This window comes from Portunus trituberculatus, chromosome 13, assembly GCF_017591435.1.
Source record: "Portunus trituberculatus isolate SZX2019 chromosome 13, ASM1759143v1, whole genome shotgun sequence".
NCBI classification, from domain to species: domain Eukaryota; kingdom Metazoa; phylum Arthropoda; class Malacostraca; order Decapoda; family Portunidae; genus Portunus; species Portunus trituberculatus.
Window position 1 is genome coordinate 6,946,781 of NC_059267.1, and position 10,031 is coordinate 6,956,811.

Sequence of the window (10,031 nt, forward strand, 5' to 3'; positions counted from 1 at the left end):
AGTCTTCACTATTTTAATCCCGACATAAGTTTCTGAAGCTGTATAAAATCACTAAATAGTAACCAGAATGAACGCTAACACCATTTTATTGACATTAACAAGGGTCTGTGGAGGGTAGAAGATTAATGGCTAGTCTTCACTATTTTAATCCCCTTATAATTGCCTGATGCTATATAAAATCGCCAAATAGTAAGCAGAATGACTATGAAAACGCGTCATAGCACTGAAGGGGTTAACGGTCTGTCTGTCCACCTTTACCTGTTAATATTAGAGTCGGTTCCTCATTCCTTTACCGACAATAAACATATCTACCTCGTGTTTCAGTTCATGGGCAAGTGTTTGAGGATGTTGTGGGTGTTGAGGGTCTGTCTGGCTACTTTTATCTTTTACCCCCTTTAAGTACCTGGACACGTTTTCATATTGTGCTTACTATTTGGTGATTTTTTACAGCTTCAGAAACTCATGTGGGGGATTGAAATAGTGAAGTCTGTGGTTATTAATCTTCTGAACTCCATAAACCCTTTCTAATGTCAATAAAATGGTTTAATCGTACTCAAATTTCAAGGTGAAAATGTCTCAGTACTGAAGGGGTTAATATTGGAATTAGCTTACGATTTTATAAAGTTTCTCATTCGTTTACTGACAAGAGATATCAAGACAGACAATTTTAGTTCATAGATGATTGCTTTGATCTTTTTTTACCTCGATTTTTTGGGCATGATTAGACGATTTTATTTGCATTAGGAAGGGTCTATGGAGGTCAGAAGATCAATGGCCAGAGTCTTTACTATTCTAATCCCAACAAATGTTTCTGAAGCTGTACAAAATCCCCACATAGTAACCGCAATGAATATGGAAACGCGTCCTGGTACTGAAGAGATTTTAAGAATCTGTCTTGCTACGTTTACTTGTTAATATGGGAATTGGATCACAAATTCATAAGGTTCCTCATTCATTTACTGACAATATGAGAGAGAGAGAGAGAGAGAGAGAGAGAGAGAGAGAGAGAGAGTGTGTGTGTGTGTGTGTGTGTCTTATTCTTCAAAATTTTGGTGTTAGACTGTCAATTTTGTCGACTCGCCTTTGACATCTCAGTTTGTTCTTCTCCACCTTCACTTCTCTCTGTCATTATGCGTGTTGACTTCTATCATGCTGTCTTCTCTTTACCTCATATTATCCTCTCTCTCTCTCTCTCTCTCTCTCTCTCTCTCTCTCTCTCTCTCTCTCTCTGTTTTGTTATTTTCCGAGTATTTCCACGTGTTCCTTTCTTTCTTTCCTCCCTTCCTCTATTATTTGCTTTTATTATTTCCTATTTTCTCTCTCTCAAGACTTCCACTGTTTGTATTGCGTCTGATTTTTTTTCTTTTTTTTCTTTTTTTTCTTTTCTTTCTTCTTCGGTTCTTGGTTCGTTGTTTCGTTGTTTTGGTTTTGGTTTCATTTTGTTTCACTTGATTGATTGATGTTTTGTGTTGTGTGTATTAATTCTCTCTCTCTCTCTCTCTCTCTCTCTCTCTCTCTCTCTCTCTCTCTCTCTCTCTCTCTCTCTCTTATTTATCGTTTTGTGTTTCCTCTTCCCCGAGTGTTTTATTATTATCATTTACACTGCAGCTACAGTCATCACTCCTTCTCCTCCTCCTCCTCCTCCTCCTCCTCCTCCTCCTCCTCCTCCTCCTCCTCCTCTTCTCTCAGCCACAATATCACCTCAAATTACGTCATCTAAGGTTCGTCTCGTCTCGTCTCGTCTCGTCTCGTCTTTTCTTGTCTCCTTCCTCCTATTTCATTCCTTCATCTCGCCATTTCTTTTTATTGCATTGTCATTTCGTTATTGTCATCTTTTTTTTTATTCTCTCTCTCTCTCTCTCTCTCTCTCTCTCTCTCTCTCTCTCTCTCTCTCTCTCTCTCTCTCTCTCTCTCTCGCTTTTGTTTTGTGTTGCTTTGTTTTTTCGTCCTTCTAACTGTATCACCGCAGTAATCTCCTTTTTCTCTTCCTCTTCCTCTTCCTCATCCTTCTTTCTTGGGTAATATTTCAGGCTATCTCTTGTTGTTTTTTTTCCTCGCGGCTTCTATCAGGTTCTTCTTCTTCTTCTTCTTCTTCTTCTTCTTCTTCTTCTTCTTCTTCTTCTTCCTATCTCATTATTCCTCGTGATATTTTTTTGGGCTTGATCTTTTCTATACTCATTATACTTTCTTTTTTAATTATATAATGTCCCGCATTGTTTCATTTCTGCTTGTCACGCCACACACACACACACACACACACACACACACACACACACACACACACACACACACACACACACACACACACACACACACACACACACACACACACACACACTGTAACATTTCATGCAGTCACATGGATGAAAGTTACGTAAGATTAGATACATGAATTACAAGAATGAAATGTTGATCTTGAATTAGGACAGTTGATATATTCAGTAACATGACGCGTTTTTTATATTCATTCTGCTTACTATTTGGTGATTTTATACAGCTTCAGAAACTCAAGTGGGGATTAGAATAGTGAAGACGCTAGCTATTAATCTTCTGACCTCCATAGACCCTTCCTAATGTCAGTAAAATGGTCTAATCGTACACAGATTTTAAGGTAAAAATGTGTCCCAGTACTGAGGGAGTTAAATAGAATCTTATACACATAGATCACAAGAATGAAATGTTGATCTTGAGCCGCTGCGGTTCATGGAGACAGGGAAGCTTGATAACGAAGGGAATTACATAACTTAGCTGAAAAGAATAGATATGGAGAATTACAATGAATTACATAGATAACACCAATGAAATGTTATCTTGCCTTCATGTTCCGTGGGTTTGGGAAGTTTGGCAAGCTACACCATACTAGGCAATGCTGGAAAAAAAAAAAAAAAAAAAAAATATATATATATATATATATATATATATATATATATATATATATATATATATATATATATATATATATATATATATATACGTAGCACAATGTTAAGAATTACACCTTTAGATTATACCTATGAAATGTTATCTTGTCCTCGTGTTCCGTGGGTGTGGGAAGTTTATTTTAGGCAAGCTACACCATACTAGGCAATGCTGGGAAAAAAAAAAAACTTATACGTAGCAGAATGTTACTAAGAATTGCACTTTTAGATTATACCAATGAAATGTTATCTTGCCCTCGTGTCCCTGGCTTTGGTAAGTCTATTTAGGCAAGCCAGCTACACCATAGTAGGTAATGCTGGAAAAAATAAAAACATGTAGCACAGTGTTACTTAAAATTACACCTTTAGATTACACCAATGAAATGTCTTGCCCTCGTGTTGCAGGGATTAAGGAAAGTTTATTTAGAGAAGCAGGTCACCACTGCACCAGGTAACTCTGAGGAGGTAATACGAGGCACAGTATTGTCAATTTGTATATATAGACTACGCAAATGAAACGTATCGTGTATTACAGTATTGCAGTGGTCAAGGGAAAGTTTATGAGTGAAGGGTACCGATCAAGGACAACAGCAACAACAAAATTAATAGATATGTAAGTAAAGGCCCACTGAGGTGCCAATCCCCACACACTTAACCCTTTATCTGTGCTAATTCTCGGACCTGCAAAGGGGACTGGCAACTAAATGGGCTTTTTTTTTTTTTTTTCTTCGTTTTATGTCGCCCTTGGCCAGTTTCCCCTCTTACATAAATAAAAACATCAAAAAACATCTCAACAAACATAAACACAACATTACAACAACAAAAAAAACAAAAAAAACAGAACAATAAGAAATACGTACACCTTTGAAGAACATAGAAACATCAGCGAAAACACCAGTAACTACTAATACACCCTCTGAAACATAGAAACACAAATCAAAACACCAATAACTTCCAACACACCCTTTGAAGAACATAGAAGTAACCAAAACACCAAATAACTTCCAACACACCCTTTGAAGAACAGAAACACAACTAAAAACACCAATAACTTCCAACACACCCTTTGAAGAACAGAAACACAACTAAAAAACACCAATAGCTTCCAACACACCCTTTGAAGGACAGAAACACAACTAAAAAACACCAATAACTTCCAACACACCCTTTGAAGGACAGAAACACAAATCAAAACACCAATAACTACTAACACACCCTTTGAAGGACAGAAACACGAAAGAAAAAAAAGTTATCAATAGACTAATTAACCCTCTTCCTCTTTCTCCGTCTCTCCCTCCCTCTCCTTTCCCTAGAGACGGACCTGCACAACGTGATCAAGAAAGGCAACGTGCTGGAGGACATTCACAGACGGTATATCATGTACCAGCTGTTCAGAGCGGCACGGTATCTTCACTCCGGCTCCGTCATACATCGAGACCTCAAGGTGTGTGTGTGTGTGTGTGTGTGTGTTATTATTTTTTGTTTACGCAATATATTATAGGATTGAGTTAAGCTTCTAAAGTCCACAGTCTTCTTAATGCCAGATTATCGTAATTATGACGTTTTGCTTTAGTTTTATGTTACGCATCCAGAGAGAGAGAGAGAGAGAGAGAGAGAGCATTTTCAAGTTTTTGCGGATATTGTTAATTATTGTATATGAACCTTTCAAATAGATTTATAAACGGTGCAAAACTTAAAGCCTTGCAATTAATGTGAGAGAGAGAGAGAGAGAGAGAGAGAGAGAGAGAGAGAGAGAGAGAGATCCTATAAGCAAGTGGTCTTTCGTAATGTATTTATAGAATCATCATTTAGATTATACTGTTGTGTGTGTGTGTGTGTGTGTGTGTGTGTGTGTGTGTGTGTGTGCAGTAGAAGGAGAGTCGGCGCCAAGGTAGGAAAGAAATCACTGAAGGAAACCAAACTTGCATCTTAACTAAATAACACGGTAGCCTTGATGAGTGTGTGTGTGTGTGTGTGTGTGTAAGAAGAAAGACTGGTGTTCTTTGAGGGATTTGGTTAGACGTGCATATCAGAGTACGTACGTGTGTGTGTGTGTGTGTGTGTGTGTGTGTGTGTGTGTGTGTAGTAGTAGAGACAATATAACTTGACAAACATGAAAAATTATACATAAAATTTTCTCTCTTTCTCTCTCTCTCTCTGCAGTCACGTAATATTTCCTGGGTGGCGCAGTCTTGCCTACATTTCAAGAGCAGTGAATAACCTTGCCAACATTTCCTTGCCTCCTCCTCCCCTCTGCTCGTTTGTCTTGCACTGAAGGCTGTTATCTTGAATCCTCTTTACTCGGGGGCACAATACGTCAGGACAACAATTTTGCGAGTCTTGTTTTGTTTTGTTTTGTTTTGTTTTGTTTTGTGTTCTAATGAGGGCAGTTTTGATTTTAGCAGGGAATATGTTTGTTTTGGTTATTCATTCTAATTCTTCTTCCTATTTCCTTCTTTTTCGTCTTCCCCTCCACGAATCTGTTATTTTTTTCTTTTTTGTTTCTTATCCTTTCCCCCTTTCCTTCCTTCTCAGTCTTTTCCATCCATCATATTTAATTCAGTATCATTCACCACTAAACTTCTTTTTCTATATTTTTTTTCTTCCTTTTTTATTATTTTTGTCTTTTCTCCCTCTTATTCCTTCCGCTTTGCCAAGTTTTATGATGTTTCTTCATTCTCTTCCTTCTTCTTTCCTTTCCTTCCTTCTTTCCTTCCTTCCTTCCTTCCTTCCTTCCTTCCTTCCTTCCTTCCTTCCTTCCTTCCTTCCTTCCATCCCTCCCTCCCTATTCTTTTATTATCTTCCTTTTCCTCTCTCATTCCTTCCTCTTCCTCTTCAGAACAGCATTTTTTTTTTTTTTTAAGCATTCCTTATCATTGTCTTCCTTCTTCCCTCATGTTCCTTCCCCTCCACTAATCTTTAGGATGTTTCTCTGTCATTGTCTTCCTTCCTTTCTTTTCCATACTATTACTCTGCCAAACATAATAGGAAACTTTTGTTAATTTCTTATCATTCTCTTCCTTTCCTATTCACTTTTCTTTTTTTTTTCTATACCAAAGACAAACACTTTTTTTTTTTTGTTTCTTTATTGATTCCTTCATGTCTTCCTCACATCATCTTCCTCTATGACTATTTACTATTGTCTTCCTTTTTTACCAGTTCCAAGCACTTTTTTTTTCATCAGTCTTTTCCTTCCCCATCTTGCCTCTTTTCCTTTACAAAACCCAATCACTAAACTTTTTATTGTCTTTTTCTCACTGTCATTCCTTCCTTTCCCCCTTGTCTCCTTCTTCTCTCTTTGCTTCTACCAAATCCAAACACCAAAAGTTTTGCCCTCTCTTATTATTTCCTAATACTTTCCTCCTTCACCACCACCACCACCACCACCACCACCCTAACAGTTTTTCACCCCACAGCCATCCAATTTGCTGGTGGATAGCGATTGCCGAGTGAAGGTGGCGGACTTTGGCCTGGCTCGCTCCGTGGAACCCTGTGCCCATGTGGAGCCCCAGGGGGATCCCACCCTCACCAACTATGTGGCCACCAGGTGGTACCGTGCCCCAGAGATACTTCTCAACTCAAAGAGGTGCATTGAGAGAGAGAGAGAGAGAGAGAGAGAGAGAGAGAGAGGGGATATCACATACAGAAATAAACACCTCATAAACTCAATGATTCAAACATTCCATATGACGTCAGGTTTCAAGACATTTATCTCTTTTTGGGGGTTAACTCTCCCAGACCTGCAAGGGGACTGGCAACTAAGTGGATCTTTTTTTCTTTTTATATTGCTCTTGGCAAGTTTTCCTCTCTTACATACGAGAGAGAGAGAGAGAGAGAGAGAGAGAGAGAGAGAGAGTTTGTTCTTTCCCCTGAGGCCCAGTGTTTGCAGGTACACGCTGGGGGTGGACATGTGGAGCCTTGGGTGCATCCTTGGGGAGATGTTACTGGGCAAGCCAATGTTCCCGGGTTCCTCCACAATCGACCAGATAGAGAGAATCATGTCTGTCATTCCTTCTCCCAACAGAGACGGTAAGACACCACGGCACTCTCAGCACACACTGTAAGGGCCACTCACTCATTACAGTCTTAGAAGCAACCTCCCTCTCTGCTGTCCCTCCTTCATCTTGCTTCTTCACATCATCAGTTTAAAAAGCAACCTCCCTCTCTGCTGTCCTTCCTTCATCCTTTCTCACTTCTTTCTTCCCAGAGCTCCATTACATCTCCCAGTACACCTCCACACACCTTCCTTCACTCTTCCACTTCATACATTCACCCACCAGCTAGTTACTCCTCACAGTCTAAAATATTACTCTTCCTTCACCAGACCTCCACCACGTGTCATCCCAGTACGCCTCCTCACTGCTCAACAAGCCCCACAGCACCAGGACGCCCAAGACACTGAGGGACCTGCTGGTGGGTGCTCCCCCAGATGCTATTGACCTCCTGGAGAAACTGATGGTGTTCAACCCTGACAAGCGACTCACAGCTGAACAGGCACTGAGGCACCCCTATGTAGCTAGGTGTGTGGTGGGATGTCGTGGTGTGGTGATATGGTATTGTTAGTGGTTGATGAGATACAGTGGGATGTTCCATAGTCAGTGAACTTTCTATGAGTGAGAGAAGGAGGTGCAGAGGATACAGTCTAAAGGTTTGCTGCTCCACAGGTTCCACAATGCAGCCAACGAGCCGTGCCTGGCCAGGGCGGTGGTGCCGTGTCTGCGGGACGACGTGCAGCTTAGTGTTGACATCTACCGCAATAAGCTGTACGAACTCATCGCCTCGCGCAAGACTCGCCTCCGCAACTCCACCAGTGGCGAGCGTCTGGTGGAGGGTGGTGGCACCAGAAGCACCACGCACAGCACCTCTGGCCAGGGGCGGCGGACCAGCCAGGTGTCCACCCAGCCTGGCACTGGCCCAGTGAATGGCAACACCACAAACAACAACAACAGTAGTCAGTCTGGCAGTCAGTCCGGCCAGCCCATCAAGGTGAAGGTGGTGTCACGGAAGGTGGAGCGGCCAGCGGTGGTGAGGGTGGAGGAGGGCAGCCGGCGATCCTCCAAGGACAGCGACAAATCCTCGGCCAAGTCCAGCAGCAGCTCTAGTCCAGGAAGCAGCGGTCGCCACAAGTCCATATCGCCACCATTGTCCCGTCCCGACCACCACCAGCACGGCCAGCGACCCCACCACCACTCAGGTACTCACTCACTCACTCACTCACTCACTCAAGGGTTTAGAAGCACATAGTATCTGGAACAATTTTGTACTGAAGATACTGATGTGATGGTGGTGGTGGTTTCAGAGACACACAGTAGCCTGGGTCAGCGCCACCGCAGCCTGGAGGGGTTCAGCAACACAGGGTTGGGCCCTGTGGCACGGTCTGGTGGTGTGACGGTAACTCTGGCAGCGGGTGGGGGAGGCACAAGCTCAGGTGAGAAGCGCGGACCGTTCGCTCGCTCTGTGTCGCTCACCTTCCCTGCTGCTAGCGAGGGCTCACCCACCAAGGTTGTCACTAGTTATAACAGACAAGTGAGTACGCTGACACTGTGCACTGCTATACACCCTCATGTTGTGTGTGTGTGTGTGTGTGTGTGTGTGTCTTTCTGGGATCAGAGTGTCTTGTTTAACCTCTTCCAGGTCTTTCTCTTCCTTCCTCTTTATTATAATCTCTTTTTGTATTCCCACATAGGTCTTCTACATGTGTGTGTGTGTGTGTCTGTGTGTGTGTGTATTTACCTAATTGTAACATACGGGAAAGGAGCTATGCTCGTACTGTCCCGTCTCCATATCTACTAATGTCCAACTTTTTCTTAAAATCATGAACATTCCTTGCGTTGACCACTTCCACATCCAAACTATTCCATGCTTCCACACTTCTATGAGGGAAGCTATATTTTTTCACATCTCTCCTATAAGTGGCCATCTTTAGTTTTTTTCCATGCCCTCTCGACACTCTTTCATTCCACATACACAGATCTTCCCTGTCCATTTTTTCCATGCCATTCATCACTCTGTATATCGCTATCAGGTCTCCCCTCTCTCTTCTGTTTTCCAGGGTCGGAAGTTGCATCCTGTTCAGTCTGTCCTCATAAGTCAAATCTCTCAAGTCAGGCACCATTTTTGTCGCAGCCCTCTGTACTTTCTCTAATTTTCTTATGTGTTTCTTCAAGTTCGGAGCCCACTGTATTGTTGCATATTCAAGCCTCGGTCTTATCATTGCAGTAATTATTTTCTTCATCATTTCCTCATCTAAATATACGAACGCCACTCTTATGTTCCTCAATAAGTTCAATACTTCTCCAATTATTTTGTTTATATGTCTCTCTGGCGATAGGTCATTGGTAATTGTCACCCCCGAGATCTTTTTCTTCATTACTGGTTTTTATGTCTTCATTTCCTATCTTGTACATACCCCTGATTCTTCTTTCACTCTTGCCAAACTCTAATTTCTTGCATTTTGTCGTGTTGAACTCCATTTGCCATGTACAGCTCCATTTCCATATTCTGTCCAAGTCTTCCTGAAGTAATTCGCAATCTTTGGCACATCTCACTTTCCTTAACAATTTTGCATCGTCTGCAAATAGGCTCACATAACTGGACACCCCATCCACCATGTCATTTATATAGACCGCAAACATTACTGGTGCCAACACCGATCCCTGTGGGACTCCACTCTCCACCAAGCCCCACTCTGATGGTCTGTCCTTAATTATTGTTCTCATTTCTCTTCCCACCAAAAAGTCTTCCATCCATTTTAGCAAACTGCCATGCACTCCTACCATTTCAAGTTTCCAGATCAGTCTCCGGTGTGGTACCTTATCAAAAGCCTTTTTTAAATCCAGATATATTCCATCAGCCCAACCATCTCTTTCTTGTATTACATCTATCACCCTCGAATAGTAACATATCAGGTTTGTCGTACATGAACGCCCTCTTCTAAAACCAAATTGACAATCACAAAGTATGTCATTCTTCTCCAAGAAATCTGTCCATCTATTCTTCACCACCCTCTCACACATCTTAGCCACCACACTTGTGAGTGACACCGGTCTATAGTTCAATGGGTCTCTCTTGTTACCTGTTTTATAAATTGGAACAATGTTAGCTCTTTTCCAG

General features: G+C 41.7%; 1 protein-coding gene across 2 annotated transcripts in view; it reads left to right on the forward strand.

Moving 5' to 3' along the window:
• The window catches only part of LOC123502993 (extracellular signal-regulated kinase 2-like), a 37,352-nt gene that overhangs the window by 21,794 nt on the left and 5,527 nt on the right, over window positions 1–10,031 (forward strand). The window contains exons 1-7 of one of the 2 annotated variants that reach the window (XM_045252325.1): window positions 295–331; window positions 4,232–4,362; window positions 6,335–6,504; window positions 6,808–6,947; window positions 7,243–7,438; window positions 7,583–8,112; window positions 8,218–8,444. In XM_045252325.1, the coding sequence (XP_045108260.1) occupies window positions 328–331; window positions 4,232–4,362; window positions 6,335–6,504; window positions 6,808–6,947; window positions 7,243–7,438; window positions 7,583–8,112; window positions 8,218–8,444 (1,398 nt within the window). In that variant the 5' untranslated portion in view covers window positions 295–327. Of the gene's footprint in view, window positions 1–294; window positions 332–4,231; window positions 4,363–6,334; window positions 6,505–6,807; window positions 6,948–7,242; window positions 7,439–7,582; window positions 8,113–8,217; window positions 8,445–10,031 lie in introns of those variants that run through there. The other variant, XM_045252324.1, reaches the window with a different exon arrangement.